At 22.0% G+C, this 21,858-nt stretch overlaps 6 protein-coding genes across 6 annotated transcripts; 1 reads left to right on the forward strand and 5 right to left on the reverse strand. All coding sequences in view use genetic code 6, as the record gives it.

Moving 5' to 3' along the window:
- Positions 1 to 147: 147 nt before the first annotated feature.
- On the forward strand, positions 148 to 3,719 carry TTHERM_00121020 (hypothetical protein; the record flags this gene model as incomplete). The annotated part of the gene is made up of 10 exons (XM_001010797.2): positions 148 to 367; positions 426 to 1,055; positions 1,184 to 1,560; positions 1,661 to 1,804; positions 1,873 to 1,956; positions 2,011 to 2,229; positions 2,295 to 2,393; positions 2,459 to 2,827; positions 3,010 to 3,310; positions 3,370 to 3,719. Exons 1-10 carry the CDS (start codon positions 271 to 273, stop codon positions 3,717 to 3,719), a joined length of 2,670 nt encoding a protein of 889 aa, XP_001010797.2. The 5' UTR covers positions 148 to 270.
- Positions 3,720 to 4,455: 736 nt separating this feature from the next.
- Positions 4,456 to 5,277, reverse strand: TTHERM_00121030 (macro domain protein; the record flags this gene model as incomplete). The annotated part of the gene is made up of 1 exon (XM_001010798.3): positions 4,456 to 5,277. The coding sequence occupies one exon, from the start codon at positions 5,275 to 5,277 to the stop codon at positions 4,456 to 4,458; it is 822 nt and encodes a 273-aa protein (XP_001010798.1).
- Positions 5,278 to 6,618: 1,341 nt separating this feature from the next.
- On the reverse strand, positions 6,619 to 7,140 carry TTHERM_000121033 (hypothetical protein; the record flags this gene model as incomplete). Its single annotated transcript, XM_012796264.1, has 1 exon — positions 6,619 to 7,140. One exon carries the CDS (start codon positions 7,138 to 7,140, stop codon positions 6,619 to 6,621), a length of 522 nt encoding a protein of 173 aa, XP_012651718.1.
- A 681-nt stretch (positions 7,141 to 7,821) lies between these two features.
- Positions 7,822 to 8,083, reverse strand: TTHERM_000121037 (hypothetical protein; the record flags this gene model as incomplete). The annotated part of the gene is made up of 2 exons (XM_012796265.1): positions 7,822 to 7,922; positions 8,020 to 8,083. The coding sequence occupies 2 exons, from the start codon at positions 8,081 to 8,083 to the stop codon at positions 7,822 to 7,824; spliced, it is 165 nt and encodes a 54-aa protein (XP_012651719.1).
- A 4,001-nt stretch (positions 8,084 to 12,084) lies between these two features.
- On the reverse strand, positions 12,085 to 13,440 carry TTHERM_00122050 (FAD-binding containing protein; the record flags this gene model as incomplete). The annotated part of the gene is made up of 1 exon (XM_001010801.3): positions 12,085 to 13,440. The coding sequence occupies one exon, from the start codon at positions 13,438 to 13,440 to the stop codon at positions 12,085 to 12,087; it is 1,356 nt and encodes a 451-aa protein (XP_001010801.1).
- A 2,838-nt stretch (positions 13,441 to 16,278) lies between these two features.
- Positions 16,279 to 21,144, reverse strand: TTHERM_00122070 (transmembrane protein, putative; the record flags this gene model as incomplete). Its single annotated transcript, XM_001010803.3, has 11 exons — positions 16,279 to 16,937; positions 17,106 to 17,681; positions 17,774 to 18,465; positions 18,592 to 18,807; positions 18,886 to 19,302; positions 19,368 to 19,454; positions 19,521 to 19,796; positions 19,851 to 20,090; positions 20,150 to 20,233; positions 20,288 to 20,377; positions 20,486 to 21,144. The coding sequence occupies 11 exons, from the start codon at positions 21,142 to 21,144 to the stop codon at positions 16,279 to 16,281; spliced, it is 3,996 nt and encodes a 1,331-aa protein (XP_001010803.2).
- Between the last annotated feature and the right edge of the window lie 714 nt (positions 21,145 to 21,858).

The raw sequence follows: 21,858 nt of genomic DNA on the forward strand, positions 1-21,858 counted from the left end.
TTGATTAAGTGATAAAAAAATTTATTGGTAGGTATGATATCTTATCGTTTCAATAAATTTTTATAATTAATGCATAAATGAATGGAGGATTGTGTGTATAATATATATAATCAAAATTATTTAATTTATTTGTTATTGATAAATAAAACATAATAACTATTAATTTATAACGAAATATTGAAAAAAAGATTTAATTTTTAATCCAATATCTAACTAAAATTTGAAAGAAGAGATTATTATTTATTTTTTAAACAAGTTTAGATAGATCAAATGTCAACAACAGGTACAGCAGCAGCGGCTGGACCAAAAAAATCAAATAGGTCTTCACAAAATAGTTTACCTAAAGAAGTTCCAAAAAATATACTACGTAGCTAATTAAATACTTACAAAAAAAATTTAGGTGTATTTTTTGATTATTTTAAAAGCTTAGGAGCAAACATTTGCCCCAAAAGAAAACGATCATCAAATTTAGAATGAAAATGCATAAAATGTTATTGCTCAAGAAGAAAATAAGGGCTAAGAAAATTAAGTATAAGATTAAAGGGATAAACCAATTACTATACCAATACAGGACTTAAATTAGCTAAGACTTCAAAAAAAGGCTATACAATAGTAGAATCAGATAATAGATCAGTAAATGTAATAAAGATAGCAGAAAGGAAATTTAAATAATCCAAATACTGAAGAGGAGCTTAAGATAGTTGAATAAAAGTTAATGTAAATGAAGCAAAAGCAATAAATTAATAATCTTCTTTCGCCTAATTCTAATACGAATATTACCTCTAATTTAAATGATTTACCATAGATTAATGGCCAAAATGCAGGATAGTTCAACAAAAAAAATTTATAAATGATCTAAATTAGATAAAAGTTTTTGAATCTACTTGGTAAGCTCATTGACCTTCAAACGAGGGATATTGCAAATTAGTAGCTTTAAGATATGATATTGAATAATTTCTCACCTGAATATTTAAGAGTTTGGATCTCTGCGCTAGGCGAATATCACACACGTCCAGCAAACTTCAGCTCATCAGAGACAGAAATTCTTCTCATAGGTAAAATGAAACTAATTAATTGAAAAAAATAAATGAGTTTGCAAAAAATCAGAATTGAAATTAATTTTTAAAAGCTTTAAAATATTTAATTTTTCTTTGATAATTATGATAAAATAAAATTTATAAAGGCCATATAGCATCTGTGTACAAGGAGAAGCTATTAGATCCTATTGATCGTCCTCCCTCAGTTGTAAAAGCTAGCTACAAATTATGTGAAATGATTTAAAGATACTTTTATGCGAAATAAATAAACGAAAGTATTTAAAAAGCTTGTTCTGAGAGTTGGTGCTAAATATATTAAAATTGTTTAAAAAATTAATCTTTACAAAATAAAGAGATAGTGCTCTACACTACTCTAAAGAATATAATCAACGGAGGTGGCGATAGAGTCGCTTAAACAACTTCTGTTTTTGTACTTGATTAACTTCTTTTAAAATTAGCCGAGAATTATGAAGAAGAGCTAATATTATCTATTGCCAAAAGTTTTCTACCATAAATATTCACTGTAAAATCCAATTAATAAATAAATTTTATTTAATTTATCTATTTATCTAAGTAATTAATGTCTGCATAATAATAATAATATTTACTTTAAATAAATAAAGAGAAGTGGAATAGATAGTCCTTCTATATACAAAAGCTGTAAACACATAATATAAACTTTACATATAAAGAATCTTATTATCTACACTTCAATCGTGATAGAAAAGTGCATGTAATAATTGAACGATAGGAAAACACAATATAAAGTAGCAAATTTGTTTTTCAAAAATTATTAAAAAAGATATCACTTAATTTTTATTTATATTTAAATAAGATAAAAATTGCTGTATGTGAATTATTGGAGTTGATTGCTATTTAATTTTAAGAAATGACTGAAAATATCGTTGGTAGTTATCATGTAATTTGTTAAAATTTTTATTATATTTAAAGAATCATTTATTGTGTTTAATAGGAATAAGTTATTCCTGTGCTTTAAACTGCAACAAGAGATAGAATTCTTTAAGTATAAAGTTCCGCCAAACAAGCTCTACAGCAGTGGATCAAGTTTTAGAATTAGTTTGAAAATTTAGAGCAGTTTAAATTGCACAAATAGTAAAAATTGACTAAAAATATTGACGTAGATGAGCTGATATAGTAAAAAACTGGTGCTGAAGTAAATGCAAAATAAGCTGTATAATATAAATAAATTTTGAATGACTACAATTTACTTTTTTAATCACTATTAATAATAAAAAGAAAGATTTTAAAACACAATCTGATAATTAATTCTATAGACCTCATCATAAAGATGATAGACCTACTTCGTCAAATGTTTTTAATAAGCAACCAGCTTGGGTATATTTATTTGTTTAATAAGTAAATAAGTAATATTTATAATAATAATTTAAAATAAAATAAAGGTGCAAGAAACAAGATCAAAAGACTTTATTAAGAAGAAAACTGGTACTGGAGGAGGATGTCTTCTTATAAATGCAGACAATATGAAAAAACCTTAAGCTAGCTACGAAAATTAAAGAAATATTTTAAAAGAATAAATTTTCGGAAATAAATCGGGAAATTATTACTTTAATAAGAATCCGAACATTCCTCCTGATTAACTATTAGATATCTAAATGGGATAGTAATAAGAATTATTTTCAAATCAAATATACAATTCGTAAGATAGAATAGAAAATAGTATCCTTCAAAAGAATAATAAACAAAGGTAGCAATTAAATGAATCTGAAATAGCAAATAATCCAAATATTATTCCTCCTATGTCTCACCAAGTAAGCAAAAACAAACTCATTAATTATTTTTTTTAATTTTTTGAAAACATTTTATGAATTTAACTAATTGATTATTTTTCTTTCTTTTAAATAATATTGATTGATTTTATTTTCTTATTTATAAAAATTTAAATAAAAATTTTTTCAAACCCTTGATTATTGAATTGTATGTATTTAATTAGAAAGAAAATAGTTATGATATTGATACCGAGAGATTCTTAGATAATGATGAGTTGGCTGAAACACTAGATTACAATGGTTAAAAAGAAAGATAAGCCCTCAAACAAAAGAAGGGCAACTTGAATAACCCAATAAAATAAAATTAATAAGTTAGATATGACATATAAGAAATCTAAGTAGAACATATTAAAAAGAATGAAATCAGAGAATAAAACATACAACTATCTGACATGTGGAATGAAACCTTAGAATATGCAGACAGTGGTTAATATGAAAAAGCATTTTCATCAGTTTTGTAGTCAGGTAAAATATATAAATAAATAAATCATTAAGATAAATTAAAATGTATTTATTGTATAAAGGTGATGATATATATTTAATAAGACTCATGCTGAGAAATAAAAATGGATTTAAGCATTTGCAGAGAGCAACATAATTATAAATTATCAAAAAAATTATACAATTTATGCAAAGCAATTTCCTTGCAAAGTTGTGCTTGGGATTCTTTTAGGATAGTGTAGACTGTGGATTAACTAAGTATTTAATTGATGGAGAGTAGCAGTAGATATTAGAAATTTTATATGAGATGAGTGATATCAAATCAGATATAGGACCTTAAGCTTCAGAATTATTTGTATTGTACTAATCTCTATTTAGATCATAAAATTTAAATTAAAACTAATAAAATTACAATCAAAAATCTCCTTATTGATTACCTTATTTTGTTATACTATGTTTTTAATTTATTTATTTATATTGGTAAATGAATGTAAAATAAAATTTTCTGAGACTTCTTATGTACAGGCTTGCTTGAATCTAAATTTACATTTTTACACACACTCACGCACGCACACACACACATTAGATTTTGCAATTAATAAAGACAGACATGTTTTATTTGGAATAAATAGTTCAATCATAAATAAATAAATATATTTTAAATAATAATTTTAATATCAAAATTCAGATATTAATTTATGGAACACTATAATTTTGTTAAATATGATTTGGATATTTTTAAGTATTTGATTATCTATCAACTTAAATAGTTTTGAGAAAAATTGTAAGATATTTGAAGTGCTAAAAAAAGGATATTTGCATAAATTATCAATTATTTGTATAAATCTTTTACAACTTTTACGAATAAAAATTGGTTGAAATGAATGCCTGAAAAATTTTCTGCTATATACCTATTGTGATATATTAGCTAAAAGACATTTAAATCCTTTTAAGCTATGAATTTGTTTAACAAAAATTTTTGAGATAAATTGCAATTGAATATTGAATCTAATATTATTTATAGGATTGTAATTTGTTATGATACAGACAGACAGATTTCATAAATTTATAAAATAATAAAACAAATTGTTAAATCAATCAATGAATTATATAAAATGTATTTTTTTCAATTAAACATATAATTTTTTGCTAAACCATAAATTAATCAATCAATCAGAGCTTTCTGCAGGATTGATTGATTACTTAGTCTCATCAACATTATTTTATTCTTAATTCAAAAGAGGTTCTTTAAGATTAGTTTATATTTCATTTTCTAGTTTTGATCCTTATAAAGCATCGCTGTAATCAGATTATACCTTTTCCGTTCTCACACCTGCTTCTTATCTTAAAAAGTCCTCAAATAATTGAACGGTCTAGCGCTCCTTATGCACAAATTTGATGGTTTTGATTTTACTTTAGCCTTGATATTTAGTTGCATATTCGTGAATTGCTTTCATCATAGCTTGTGCAGTAATTTATTTTGGAATACCAAATAATTAGGCTGCTATATCAGTGAAAATGATTGAAGTAATGTTGTTCTTATTTGCTTCTTCTAAAATTTTAGAAAATCCTTATTACAAAATCTCCATTTCTCTATGTCTACCACCTCTCCAAAGAGGAACAGAAATATGGAAAACTGATTAGACATTACGCAAGCAGCCAGGTCCTGTAAGAATTATTTCTCCATTCAATAGAGGTTCTTGTGCAGCAGCTCCTCTCTTCTCTGCAACTACTTTATTCAAAGAGTCGGTCATTGCAGGAGTCAAGAAGGAATTAGAACGGTTTCTAACATAATTATCTGTACCAGAAACCAATGCGTCTGCAGTTTCCTTTGTAATATCTCCTACTTTAACGATAAAATAGATTTCTTTGAACTCCATTTCAAAATCAACTGGTTGAGCTACATTTTAATTGTCATTTTTATCTTTATTTCTTGGTGGCTTTTTACCAACACTTTCGTTTTCCTTTTCTGGGCAACAGCAATTTCCCATGAGTGTGTGTGTGCGTATGTATGAATATATATGTGCTTTTAAATAGAATTTTATCCTAACTAAATTTTTCGATGTTACTTTTGAAGAAATTTTTAATATCCTTCTTTTTGATTAAAATTTTCAATATTATTTCTAATGGTGATTTGTAAATAAATGATTATCATAATAACTCCAGCAAAAATTCAATATTTATTATCAAATATAAAAGATCCTAATTATATTTGAAAGTAAATTAATTAATTGAATTGAAATTTAATTACCCTTTAAACAAGCAAACAAACAATCAAACAAAATAAATAAATATTCGGTGAGCAGATGCATAATCAAAATGTATTAGATAATATATATCCCTACGAATTATTCTTCTAGGTTGTTGTCTAAATGGATGACTTCTTATTTGTCTTTTTTATTTAAACAATAGATAAACCTTAAAGATATTTAATTTACTGATAGTTAAAATTCGCGTTTATGATTTTCTTCTCAACAAGCTTAACTTTTTTTGGTATTTTATGAACTCGATATGATATAATTATTAAATTTTTGATTGCATAAAATAGCCAAAAAAAAATATCAATCAGAAAACTAATTTAAAAAATAGAAAAATTAATTTTATTTAATCTTAAATTGTAAAAATGTCTTTTTTCAATAAATTATTCATAAAATAACTTCTTAAATATTTTTAGATTAATTTAAAGCTATAATTTACCAAATATAAATTCATATACTACCTACCACTTTATAGCTTTTCTGATATAAATTATTTTAAGAAAAATATATTTAAATCCAATAAATAAATACATGGTTATTTATTATTTTTATTTGATTACATTTTTATAGAATATTTTTAGCTTCCATTTAATTAAGTAGATAGAATTAATTTAATGGATAAATTATATCTATACTTTGTTTTAAATGTGTTGAAATATTAATTAAAATTTTAATTATCTTTTTGCTAATTCCGAATTTCATTCTTATTACAAAAACTCTATTTTAATACCAAATTAACCAAATAACATAAGAATAAATTTGCTCAAATTTTTAAAATTTAAGCTATTATGTATTTATTTCTTGTATTATTTATTTTATTAGAAAATTGAAATTTTTATAAATTTTATGAATTTATTAACAAATATTTTATTGTTCTAAGTAGTTAAAATATTTTAAATAAATACACTAAAAATGTATATACTCATAAATCTATTATAAATTTAAAAATATTTAATTTAATTTGATTTTTTATTTAAGGAAACTTTATGTTTAAATATCTATCTTTTAATTTACTTTAAAAAAAATTAATAGATATTTTATTAAAATTTTAATTTGAACTTATTTATTTTATCATCAATAATATTCTTAATATCTAAACAGATTAAAAACTTATTGAAAATATAAATAATTATAATTATATTTTATTGATTTTTTAATTTAACAAATATTTTTTAATTATTTTAACCTAATTTTAATTGTTAATTATTTATTTTTTTTGCTCATTTTTTCCTTCTAAATAACTAATTGATTTAGAAAAGTGCACTTAATCTCAAATTTTGTACTTGATCTTTAGTATAATAGTTTATATGTTTTGGATTGTAATATTTTTAAATATTAAAATGAAATTAAAACAAAAGAATTAACTCTTTTAATTTATTTATTTATTTTTAACTTTTTACTTTTTATATTTATTTATTTTTGTTTTTTTTTATTCTGCTTGTGTTTGTTTTTTTATATTTATTTTTTGTTTTTATGTTTGATAATTTAACTTATTTTTTCATTTTTTTTTATCATTAATTCATTCATTTCTTATTATTTCATATATTCTTCATTTTTTCCTACTAAATAACTAATAAATATATTTTTTTTCTTCATTATTTAAAAAGCTATAATGCTATTGGTGATGGAAGTACATCAAGCTTACTCTATACTTTAGGAAAATGCACTAATCAATCTCTCATATTTGGTACTTGATCTTAAGGAAAAACAGTTTATTTGTTTTGGATTGTGATATTTTTAATATAAAAATGAATTTAAAACAATATAACTAACTAACTCTTTTAATTTATTTATTAGTCTTTTATTTGATTTATTTTTTTTTTTATTAATTTATGTAATTTTTTCATTTTCAACTTTTGCTTTTATTATTAATTAAGTAATTCATTTCTAATTATTTCATATATTTTCTTAATTTATTCCTTCTAACTTACTGATTAAATACATTTTTTCTTCATTATTTAAATAGTGGAAATTAAATTGGTGCAATTAATACATCAGAATTTGGTTCTGGTTTAGGAAAGTGCACTAATCTCTCAAATTTGACACTTCATATTTCGTAAAAACAGTTTATTTGTTTTGAAATATCATATTTTTGAATATAAAAAGGAGTTCAAAACAATTTTAATAACTCTGTTAATTTATTTATTAGCTTTTTACATGATTTATATTTCTTTTTTTTTATTCTACTTTTTTTTATACATATTTCTTTGTTTGTTTTTATGTTAATTTAACTTATTTTTTATTTTCAACTTTTGCTTTTATTATTAGTTAAGTAATTCATTTCTTATTATTTGATATTTTTTCTTCATTTTTCCTTCTAACTAACTAATAGAATATCTTATTTTAAATTTACAATTAATTTAGAGCATCAATCAATTCTATTATTATATTAAAAAATAGACATTTAAATATTATATTAATAATAATTGATGATTTTATAATTTTAAAGGAGAAACAAGGATATTAATTCACCACCATCACTTTCTTGCAGCTCTTTCAATTTTTCAAAACATATATTGATATCTTTCTGAATGTTCATAAATTTAATTCCTGCTTTTAAAGTTATTTTGTAATTTCATAAAGAAGAGAAAGAATATTTTTCAAACTACTCAAAATATTCAATTAGTTATTTCAAATTAGGAGAGCTATTTTCATCTAATAATTGATAAAGAATCTATAAAACTTATAGAAATAATTAGAGTAAAATGCCATTTCGATTTATAATAAGTGAAATTAAATGTTTTGATTTCATTAAGATAATATACAAGCTTATTGGAGATTATTTAAATTTTAATTAAAAAAAATTTTCAAAGATTTCATCAATTTCTCAACAAAAAATTTACTAACTAAGATTTTCAATTTTAAATTATTTTTTTTTAAGTTAAACATTTGTCTAAATTTCTTTTAATTAAATAATCATTAGTATAACCTATTCCAAAATTAAAAAGGCATTTAACTCTATATTAACCTTTTTTTTGAAAAATCAAATAATAAATATTTAAATTTATTTTAATTAACACTAAATGTAGTAATTTATGAAGAATTTAAATTAATTTCTAGCTTTAAATTTTAAATTATTTTAATTAAATTTTTAAATTTAAATATTTTTGTGTAAAATTATTAAAAATTGAAAAAAATATTTACTTTATTATGCCTTCAATTATATAAAATTAAAAAAGTTCAAAAAATAAATTAAATTTATCATAATTAACACGAAATTAAAAAAATATCAAGAATTTAATTAAATTAATTAGAAGATTTATTTTTAATTATTTTAAATAATTCGTTAAATTAAAATATTTTTGTGCACAATTAATAAAAAATATTTAATTTATTATTCTAATTATTTTCAACCTAAATTATTAAATTGTTAAGAATTTATATAAATTCTAAAGATTTATTTTATATTACTTTCCTAAATTAAAATTTTTTTTTAAAATGAATAAAATGTTTATAACAAATGTAGAAATTAATTTAAAAAAATTAAAATAATCAATAGTAAAAAAATTAAATTCATTAATTTTAATCCTAAGTTCAGAAAACTATAGAGAATTTAATTAAATAAATCCTTAGAGTTTTATTTTAAATTATTTTAATAAAATCATTATATTAAAATATTATAGTGCTAAATTAATATATAATACTCTTTATATAATTTTTTATCTTATGAGCAGATCATACTTCAATTAATAATTACTAATCCTAAATTCAGAAAATTATAAAAAATTTATTTGGATTTTATTTTAAATTATTTTAATTAATCTGTTAAATAAATTTTTGTGCAAATTAATTTTAAACATGCCAAAAATAAAAATGAATTTACTACGTCTAATATATATATGACTTTAATTTTTAGAGCAATTGAGTAACAAAACTTCTGTAATATTTTGTTATTTAAATTAAAAAACCCTAAAGATAAATACAAATAAACACCCAATTTTAGAATGTTTTGATTAAAAGTGATCCTATAAAAAGCTAAATAAATACTAGATATTAAATAGAATTAGCTTTGACTTAAGATGTTAAAGAATATATCTTATTATACTTACTTACTTAATGATTTTAAAAATCAGATAAGACAAATAAATCATTTACCTCAGTAAATTTACTTATTTAACTTTAAAAAAATTCATATATATATTTCGCATTCACTTTGTTTAAATGTAATTTATTTAATATTGTGGCATATCTTTTAAAGTAATTCTAACATAAAGTAATTCTCATTTTAAAATAACTATCTAAATAAATTGCAATTTTAAACTAATGTTTTCTGAAAAGTTCACTCTAAGAATTGTACATAGCGTAGTTTATATCTTTTAATTAAAATATGTTAATCGGAATGTATTAGCAATATTTTTACTAATTAATAAGATAAAGATGAAATAAATGTTAGCTATTTTTGTTATCTGAAGAGTTTAAATGTTCGATAATTTTATAAAAATAATATGTACTCTCTTTTTAAACATGGTTTAGTAAAAATAAGTAAAAAATATTTTATTATCGATTAATTAATTGAGTAGATTTTAATCTTAAAAAAAAAGCATATTCCATATTTATTTTTAAGAGATAAAAATATTAGAAGTCATTCATTAAAAGCAAAATTTAATCCAATACAAATTTAAGTTATTTGCTTAATTAAAAACCCCCACCATTAATTTTTGTAGGAGTAAATCTATATCAAAAAAAAATGAAAAACTATTTTTGGATAAAACTATAATTTTTTTTGCTTTTCAAATACAAATAAAAAATATTTTACATACTTTTAGAAATTGTCACTCAAAGATTAGGAAATTTCATTTAAATATCAATAAATGAAAAAATCTGTAAAAAATAGGAAGAAATTTGAAAATAATTAGCACAAAATTAAAAAATTATTTCAAAAATAAATAATTGATTTAATGTGACGTAAAACTCAAAAAATACTAAAAAAATATTATAAATATTCAAAGTTTTTAAATAATTATATTTATTGAGGATATTTTTTACAAAATTAAAAATTTAAGAAAATATTCAGCTTTAAAGTCAATTTGAATTCCATAAAATCTTAATTTTATTTATTTTCTAATAAGCATTTTATTTCTTTTCTTACAAATTTACTATTTTATAATAGAATTCTTCAATATTTCAATTTATATTTTCGTTATCATTGCATGCATACACGATGACATGATTTTTTTAAGCTTACATTGAAGTGTAATTAAGGAAATGCTATCAAAAATGATAATACTATATTGATAGATTAAATATGCAAAAAATTATTAGAAAATGAAAATTTAAAACAAATAATACTTAATTTTTTGATTTGAATAGACAAATATTAGTGAAAACAGCCTTAATCTAAAAGTAAAATTAACAATATCAAATTTAAATTTTTCATTAGAAAAAATAAACTAAGAAATAATATTTAGTCATAACAAAAATAAATAAATAAATAAATGAATGAATGTGAAGTTTCTATTTTAATTTGCTGAAATTTCTTGTTTGAAAATTAAAAGAATCAAATTTTTTTTCTTTAGTTTACATTCAAACAAAAAATTTTTTAATCAATCAAAATTTGTATTAATCTAAGAAAAAAATGAATAAAAACAAAAATAAATTTGAGTATTTTAATACTCACTTTCAATCAATTTATAACACCCATTTACAATATTTAAATATTGATAAATCAACATAAAATAATAAGAAATATTTTATATGTAAAATATATTTTAAAATGGATATTTTTAATTACATTCTTTATTTATGTAACACCATACGTAATACATATTTCTATTTTAGATATTTTTTTGATAAATTCTATTAATTTACTTACTATATTTTTTTTAAAAACTAAGTAATTAATTTGTGATAAATTTTTTATTATCACATAAGAGTTCCTTTAAAAAGTAAATTAGAGGCGCTCAACTATATACCTAACTACATACCTATATTCGTATATATATATTTTTTTTAAAGCTTTATAGAATTGTTAAGGCGAAATTTCATTAATAATTTAGTTTTATGTTTAAACAGAAATTTGAAATTTTTGACTGAGAAGAGTTTTTTGTAAGATCAAAATTGTATATAAGAAATATTAATGTACATAAATATAAAAAACATTTGAAATAAGATTTTTAATTAGTATTTATAATGAATAAGATTGGTCTGCGTGTTAATAATGTGGAACAAAAAATATTGTTTTATAATTATTATCATCACTAAATGGATAGCTATTTAATTTTTAGAAATAATAATTTGGTTTTTGAGATATTACTTAAAGGAGACTATAAATATATAGTCTAGCTAACAAACTACTATCTCAATAGATAGATTTTTATTTTTCAGATTAATTTTGTTATTATAGTTATTATATAGTAATTAATATATGAAGTTCATTTCTTTTAATTGTTTCTTGGCAAAATGATAATTATTTAGTATAAATATTTTAATATTACTTTTGTCTTGTATTTATTTGTTTTTTTTGATAGTTACATTACACTATTTTATTTTATGTAAGCTGCTTTCTAGTAAAACAAGATATTTATTTTAGAAAAATCAAGATCAAGCAAATAGATTCTTTAAATATTCATTTTCAAATTTACCGCTAGGATCGTATTATTTTCTAAGTTGCTTAAAGGTATTCCATTTGGGTAAGTTGGCTTCAAAATCAAAGATTTCTTTTATGAAATGCTTGCCGAGATGAGGAACGCCTTGGAACTTTGCTAAGATAATTTATAATTCCTTCATCATTTCAAGTGATCCTTTGATGAAACTTCCGTCCTTGGCAAGATATACTAAGAATCCAACCCAGCATACTCTTCTATTATATGATCCAGAAAGATAGGCTTCGGAGGCGCCAGTGCAACGCAATATGAATGGATAGTGAGGCTTGTGCTCAGATTTTCTGTACCAGTCTCTAAGAGCGTGGAGGACTTCAGTAATCTACTCGAAGGGGACTGCTATTTCACAATTAATTTAAGGAACTGGAATACCTTTGCAAAAAACTTAATAGATATCTCCAACTACATTAGTAACACTCTTAAAACGTTGGACTGTTTCAAATTAACGACCTTCAAATTTATCATCGCAAGTCTCATAAGACATCTTTAAAATAATTTAATCAATTGCTTCGTTCAATTAGTTGTCAGTCTATTAGCTAATTTAAGTTAATTCCCTGTTATTTTGGAAGTAAAGTTCTTATTCTTCTTCGCTTGCTTTATTTACATCCCAAATATGGACATCATCGCTTTCAGGGAACCACCAGGCTTTTGCATAATCAGACTTTTCATTCATTTATGAATATACGCTGCAGAGAGTGTCGAAATTTGTTGTGATTTTTTTGCAAGTCAAAATTTCCATAGGGATGGTGCGGAATGTGACTTCAACTACAACACCAAGACTTCCGTAGTGCATTAAGAAAGCGCCAAAATGCTCACTTTTTCTGTCTAAATTTAAAATCTCTCCATCTGCAGTTATTACTTTTAATCTTTCAATAGTGTCACCCAATGTTGCTTACTTCATACCTTGACCATGAGTACCAGTTGCTATAGCTCCAGCGAGAGTTTAAATACCAATAACACCAGGGCTGGAGGGAAGCATTTTGTTCTACTTAATTAAATAGCTGAATACTTCTTGTAAAGCTGAACCAGCTCTGAAAGTTACAGTATCATCAGTCTCAGAAATAAATCCTCTATAGTTTTCCAAAGTCATTAAAACATGATCTTATTGATCTACCCTGTTCAAAGGCTCGTATGAAAGACCGCTTCCGATCATACGAATCTTAATATTAGGTGTCTTGAGAATATCTATGATTTCTTCCTCACTTCTAGGAGAAACAATCTAGTTATGGTTAGCGAGTAAATTGGTACCGCTCCAGTTGTAAACTCCTTTTTTTGATCTGTCAAAAGTTCCGAACATTCTTTTTACTATTAATTTTGTGTTTTAGATATAAGAGATGGTTTTTGTTCTGCTAAAATGTCAAGTATTTATTTATTTATTTATTTATTGCTTTGTGTTTGTGTTTTCAAATTTGCTAAATTATTATTTACAAGATTTTTTATATTTATTTATTAATTAGTTAATTAATAGGTTTTAATAGTTAATTTTTTTTTTTTGGTATTAAAAGATCTTTATTAAATTATTGTAATTATATGGATTGTTCTACCAATAAAATCAGCTTTTGAAGTTAATAGTTATTCATAATATAATGAATAATATAAACTGGATAGTGTAATTACAAATGATTCGAGAATAATTCTGTAAGTACAAATTAAATGCATTTTGAATTTTTCATTATATTGAAAATTTTACTTTTTCTTTTAATTTTATTAATCTCTCTTAAACAAACAAACAAACAAACAAGATAAAAGTATTAACAAATTAATAGTCTAATTATAGATTCTTTACCAAGTTAAATTCTAAATTTTATGGAATCAGAAATTTTTAATTTTCTATTTTACAAACAAATTAAGTGCCATTAAACTTATATTTTTTTAGTAAATCAGTTTACACAAGCCTTCTTAGCTTAATTATGTAATGCCATTTAATTCTGAAGCATGACAATAACAGTCGTATTTATAAAAGTGTATTATAAGCTATTACACTCTTCCATTATATAAGAATAAATACAAATATTTAGTGTAGCATCACGAACGAAGACAATAAAAACTATATTTGAATTCAAAAGAATATAAACAAAAATAAAAATGGATTAAAAAACTAAAAAAACAAGCAAGCAAACAAACAAACAAACAAACAAACAAACAAACAAACAAACAAACAAACAAATAGCTAACAAGCAAGCAAGAAATTCTGTTTTACAACTAGTTTATTTTAAGAATGTAAAAAATAAAGCATATTAATGTAAATTTCACAAATAGTATGACTTAATATATGATTAAGATTTTCCTTTGAAATATTCTTTAATGTCTTATTAATGACGGACGATTACTAAATTTAAAGGGTATAAATAACAAAAGAGCATAATTTTTTAATTCATTCTTAAAAACAAAGAGTTTTAATTATTTTTTTTTGGTATATGTAATGTTTTTAACAATTAAATATTAAAAACAGGCAAGCTGTTTAGATTTCAAAATATTTTATTGTTTTAAATTCAGAAAAATATTTTTCATAAACAAGATATTATTTTTAAAATAATTCAAATTAAAGATAGATTGCCTGAAATAAAAGAAGGAAACTGTAATTTAAATTTTCTAGAAAAAATTTATATATAAGAATAATCATTTGAAGGAATGCTTTTTGTTTAATAAATATATTTACTATTTAATATTAGTTATTTTGGCATTTACGCCTTAGGTCTATATCATTAATAATCAAATTATTTAATAATAAATAAGTCATGTGCCATTAGACTTTAAACTATTGTAATTTAGATTTTTTTTAAAGTAAACAATTAATAGTGGTCCTATTAGCTAAATCGCTTTTATTTTAATTAAAGATACCCATAGTTATATAAAATTCAAATTCTAAGTATTTGAAATTCTTTATATATCTTTCAAAATAGATTTTTCTGTTTTACTTTTATCTAAAAACATTAGAAAATTGAAAAATAAATTATTCATTACTTTATTGATTACGAGTAAACATATTTTCTAGAAATTTTTTAGAGCAAATATTCATCTTTATAAATAAATCAACCGAAAAATATAATTGCTGAGGATAAATGTAAAGGAAAATACTTTCATACTTACATACTTTTGATATATTCATTTGTATTATATTCTATTTTGAAATTCATATTATTTTAAAAGTAGATCATATTTTTTGATGTCATCCTAATTATTAGTTAATAATTGTTTTAATTATTGATTAATAGTTAATTAATTCTGATGCTATAAGCATTAATAATACAATTTAATTCAAAAAAGTATGGATAATAAATATAATTACTCTAAATATATTTTTGTAAAAAGGAAAAGTTAAGAATATTGATTATCTGTCTGTCTCAAAAATAATTAAGCTATAAAAAAGCTAACAAATCAACCTTTTTATTTATTAGCATTTAATATAATCTACAAATGAATTAAATTAATTAAGTATTTATTTATAATTGTACAAATCTTATAAAAATACTAACAATAAAAACAATACTTATAAAATTCTATAAAAATATTATAGAAAAGTTTAAAAAATATTAAAAAGAGATGCAATTGATATTTTAATCATCTAATTTAAACTTATCACAATCTATTTATAGATTTTTTTATTTATTTATTTATTTACTTTGATATAAAATAAGAGTAATTCTAAATAATTATGATCAATTCAAATATTAAGATTAGTTTTGATTTCACTTTAAAGTAGAAGTTTCTATGTTAAATTTTATATTAAAATGAAAAAAAAATTTTCTTAGAGTCTTACAACTTAAAGTAAAATAAATTGTTATAAAATTAAACTAAAGCAAAGAATTTTCTATTTTTTAAGTAAATCTAATGAAAAATTTGAAGCTTCTGAAAAAATAGCATTATTTCTTAGTTATAAATTTGATACTAGCCTTTTTTCAAGAAACTGCTATTTTTTAAAGATAATGCAATCCTTCAAAAATTAAACTAATAAAATATATTTATTTTTTATAGGAAATTTTATTCAAATTGATTTATTTTAATTGAATTTTTTTTAATTGGAAAGGGTATTAAAATGTATAGGGTATAAAACAAATTGTAAATATAAAAGCAGTAAATATATAAGTAAATTGAAAAGATATTTTTTTATATGAGTGAATGAATGAATAATCAATCATGTTAACTTAACAGCTTGGTATAATTCTGTATGAATAATTGTTTTTAATTGGGAAGTATTGTAATTCTCATGTAACTTGAGAATATTATAGAGGTTAAGTACTTAGTCTCTTTGTTCTTCGTTTCTGACAATATCTTTGAAACAAAATCTTTCAAAATATTCATAAAAATACACACAATCTTCTTCTAATTCACTGATACCTTAAAATATTAATTTGACATTAATTTTATCTATTCTTTATACATTTGTTCCAATAGAGTTTTTCCTTTGTAAAAGATGCAGCTGTAAAGGAGTTGAGCTAGGTTTTTTCTTCAATTATATATCCATGTTTGGTGATTATGTAGGTAAATTTTATCTTTTAAGTAAATGAACGCCTGAAATAGCTTATTCATCTACACAGCTTTCTTTGCCTTTTTAATTAGTATAGCTTAAGAAATCATCTTTAATTTAACTAAACAGCTCACTAATAGTGCAATAAGTTACGCCATTTATATACATATTATTAATTGTTTAGAAAATTTTCCTCATTGTGTTATCATAAACAATCTTTTTCTAGAGCTGATTCTCTTTGTCCTAACAGGAGTACTCAGCACACATATACTAATAAAATTCTTTTAAGTCTTCAAAGAATGTTTACTTTAAAATGTAAAAAAAACCTATTTTATTTATAAAAGATATTGTAAAAAAAATGAATATCAAAACATTCTTTTTAAAATTAATTGTAGATTTTGTTTTTATAAAATCAAAAAAAATTATGAAATAATAAATAAAAATTATGAATTAATAAATAAATAAATGATTATATTTTTAATTTATTAATTTACCTAAAAGCATCCATTTAAGAAGAACGTTGGAAGGTAAAGTCTTTTTGCACACTTACTTAGAAATATGGTACATGTGCTAAAAGTAAGCCAATGGTGTAAGAAGAAGGTTAATTGTCAAACATACAAAAATAGTAAATAGAAGAAATGGAGAATAAGATAGATTAATGTAGAATTTTTAAACAGATTTCATGAAGTCAGATTTTGAGCTAAATATTTGTTTGAGAAAGATGTAAGGTAGAATTGCAAACTTAATAATGAATGGAAGCAAGATAAGACATCCATGTTTTTAAATGTAGTTTCCTTATCTAATATGGAAAATAGTGTGTTCATAGTGAAGCATTTTAGATTGTCTGTTTTTGTTTTCAAAATTAAATGTCAAGATAGCTACTAATGCATTCATTAAGACTATACCATAGATATATAAGTAAGCCATCATGTAAAGATATCCTGCAGCTGGATAAACAGTAGAGAATAGAGCAAACTAAAATTATCCAAACATAGCTTCAACCAAAAAGTTATAAGCTTTGTCAAATGAATCAAATCGACCTGAGGGAAGTTAATTGAATAAAATTACACCTGTTTGTTTTTATATTTACAGAAAATTTTTTTAAAATTAAAAAAGTTTGAAAAATGAATTGAAGTAAAAATATAAAATTAATTTAATTTACCAATTATGGCAAATAGGAGCAAATAAGTAACAAATATAGTCATAAACTTAGAAACTTCAACTACAATTACGTAACCTGCTTAGAATACAGGACCAAAAGTTTTTGTAACAGTAAGACACGTAAGATTTCTCATTATTGCAAAAATTGTCATAATATTTAAAAGTGCTATCATTGTAGATTAAGCATCTTAGAATGAATAATTCTGCATAGTGTATATAAAAATGATAAAGTAGATAGCAATTAATCCATTAATGAATTCAAAAATTTGCATCTTGGTAAAAAAAGCCTTTTTTTCAAACTATTTTAGAAAAATTAAGTTTGATATGGCATTTAATGGGAAATTTGCTGATATGAGTATAAGTATTATTATCCATCCGGATGAGAATTAGCTTTGAATTTGCTAAATAGTTGAATTTACTACATCAGGAGAGCTATTAACTGGCATAAAGCCTTGAGTAAATGTTGAGAATAAAACTAAGAAGTAAGCCAGCAGCAGTGAATTAAGAATAAAAATTAGAATTTAATCACTAAAGTATCTAAATTTAATTTATTTAATCCATATACTCTGTCTTCCCATAAAATCTTCCTTTTAATATAACTTACTGAGACTGAAGTGTAGCTTTTCTTTATCTTTCAAGAATTTATTAGGCAAAGAGTAAAATAAATTTTAGCAAACTGAGAAAGTATTAAATCTATATTTAAACAATTTTTTATTTAATTTTAGGAAAATTAAGTTTTATTAAATTGCTTGTTATTTAATCTTAAAAAAATATAATTTAATTAATTAATTGATAGTATTTATTTTAATTTAAGTTTACATGTTTATTGTGGAGTTAGCATTACCATTCCAAGCATTATCAATTACACCTTAAACGTTCATTTATGTTAAAATTTATGATAGAGAATTTTCATAAATAATGTAGAGCAATTTTCTACCTTCTAGATCCCAGTCGATTAAGAGTCGACGCATTTATTCTTCGTCTTGAGATTATTTAATTAAAGTGGTAGCAAATAAATTAAACTTTGCTTAAGTTCTAGTTTTTAAAAATAATTTTTAAAATATTTATTAATTAATTCCTTCTTTTGATATAAGTAAATAAATAAATAAATACCTTTCTAAAATATTTTTGTGGAAAGTTTCGTTTTAGAAAAGCTAATTCAAAATTTCTAAGATGAGGACGATTATTTTAAAAGGATTGCTAAAAGTAAATAAGAAATGATTGTCGTTCTGAGAAGAATCAAGTCTTTCACTTAAAGTTTCAGCAAGCAAGTGAATTAAATTCTTTTAACTCCATAACTTCACCTTTCTAATAAAGAATAATAGAGCTTGAAAATTCATACCAGTAGATCTTCCTAATGCTTTAATTAGTAATTTTTGATACTCTTCATCTTCTAGCCAACCTGAGATTTTAGTTCTTGTAATTTCATAATAAGTATGCAAAAAAGCAAAATTAGAACTTTAAAGACACAATTAAACAATTTCATTTTCCATTTCTAATTTTTTTTGCAGCAACTTCTAAAATGTTTCTCTGTTCCAAATATAGAAAAAAATAATTTAAAATACATTTTTAATAGATAAACAAATTTGAATTACTTTGCAGATTGATTTAGGTGATATAATATAAAATAATGCAAAACTTATCTTAAAACATTTTAGTCATCTTCTAAACTAATAATAAATCTTTATATTTATTTATTTATAAAAAATAATGTTTTCAATCATGTAATAATTAAAAATCTAACATACCTAATCATTTGTGGAGATAGCAGCTCTACACTATAGTAAAAGACCATAATTTCAGAACTTAGAGTTAATTTGTTTTAAATTTTTTCAGGTGAGAAATTAGACTGAAAAATCTATAAAAAGTCTTAAGAAAGTTCATCGTCAATTACAAAATTTCCTTCATAAATAATTTTAACATATTTTTCGTTTTCTAAGTTGAGAATAATTTCAATGATTTCTTTTTTTAGAACCACTGAGAATTTGCAATGTAATTTAGCTTCCATAAAGTCTTAGATTTCTCTAAAAGTTTAAAAAGTAAATTTAATTTAACTTAATTTTATTCAAAAATTTTACTTAAATTCCTCTAAATAAGAAAATACTACTGAAGATTCAAATATATGCTAAATATTTTCACTAAAAAGTTAATCTATAATAGTTCCTAAATTTGTTTTATCACTCAATTCAACAGAACTGATTTATTAAATACTATTCCAAATGTCCTACTTAATTGAATCACAATCATCATAAAGCTTCCATTTCTATAACTATTTAATATCCTTTTCTGTTATTTTTTTGACTAAATTGTGCAAAATTCTAATTAATTTTTAACATAAATAATCATTTTATGAAATTATTTATAAAATAAATTATACTCCATATTCTCTTACTGCTCTTTCACCAAGAAGTATTAAAAGAAGAAAATAATATTCATCGGATCTAGATACCTGCTTGATTGGCTAATTTTATATAAATAAATTAAACTAATTTTAATTTTAGTGTTGACAAATTACTCTTTAGAAAGCATTTTAGTTGTTTTTGGAGTTGATTAAAGGCCTCTTGCTTAGCCAAGAAAATAATTTACAGTTTCTTTTACATTGAGTCTATATATTTTAGATAAATATTAATAGAGTTAAATTAGTCAATATAAATTAATATCTTTAAATAAACTTATTATTCCAAAATAAAGCTATAAAAAATAATTAATTAACCTTATAAGATAGGACTGCTTCTTATTGTGAATTCCACTTTATTACCTATGTTCGTCAGAACTACTTGTGCTAGAATCACTAGAGTTAAATATTTTTTTTGACTATTTCTTCTTTAAATTCAAAATTTATGAGTTTTCAAGATCATCTTAAAATGATTGATTATTCTGTTCATACTTTTCTACACTCTATTCATTTTCAGATTGAGGCATAGAGTCACCTTCTTTCATTTCTAACTCAAAATCCTTCACGAATTAAATTTTTGGCTAAGCAATATTAATATCTTATAATGAGTTTCTCCTTAAAAATGGTGAATTTTTTTCTTCAGCTTCTGAAGAGCTTTCTTCTGATTTGATCACATCTAGAGAAGCTGATTTACCCTTTTTCCTTTGGCCTTTAAGACTAACTTTACTTTTAGGAAACTTTAAACTTGCCTTTTTGAACTAAATTTATGGATAATTTTATTCATGTTGTTCATCTATTTCTTCACTCAGCTATCCTTCATCATAACTGAATAATAACTCATTCATTAAGATTTTTTGCTTCTACTTTTATTGCTATTCATAATCTATTTCGTTTAACTAGGCTGTCTCGTTGCTCTCCTAATCTTCTGTTGCGAAGCGCTAAGTTATCTTATTTTCGCTTTATATAGAAAAACTCATAATAAGATTCTTAAAATTTGAAATCAATAATCTTGTTGATATTATTATATTTGGAGTAGATTGATTGATTGATTTATTTATTTGCTTATGAACAATAAAGTGCTTATCAAAAATATATAATTTAATAATAATAATACTTAATAATAATAATAATGTTTGAGCCAAATATGCATCAGCCAATATTAAACAAATACTTTTCAATATTAATTAAAATGTAAAAATAGCAAGTAATTTTCATAAGAATATTTATATTACGACATTACAAAATATTAAATGTTTATTAGCAGTTAAAATAAGTCTATTAATTTGAATACCTTTTAAATATCTAGTAAATAAATAGCTTAACTTAATTGCATGTATGGCTCTCCACCTTTCAAGCTATAAATGGTAATAGATAAGAAAAATAGTCTATAATACCTAACACACATATATACTATGAAACTCTTTACTAGATATTTATATACAAATAGAAATGAACTAAAATTAATTTTTTCTAGCTAATTTTATTTATCCTTTGTTATATTAATTATGCTTTCTGAAATAAGATAAAGAATGCATTATTTTATATAAGATTTAATCAAAACTAACTAAGCAAGCAAGTCTCTGATTTACTTACTTACATTTTATTAAAAAGAAAAAATGATTGGTCTTTCTTAGAACAAAAATGAAGTTTTAAATAAATGAAAAACTTCATTAATATGAAAAAATCATACT

This window comes from Tetrahymena thermophila (assembly GCF_000189635.1).
Source record: "Tetrahymena thermophila SB210 genomic scaffold scf_8254752, whole genome shotgun sequence".
Classification (NCBI taxonomy): Eukaryota; Ciliophora; class Oligohymenophorea; order Hymenostomatida; family Tetrahymenidae; genus Tetrahymena; species Tetrahymena thermophila.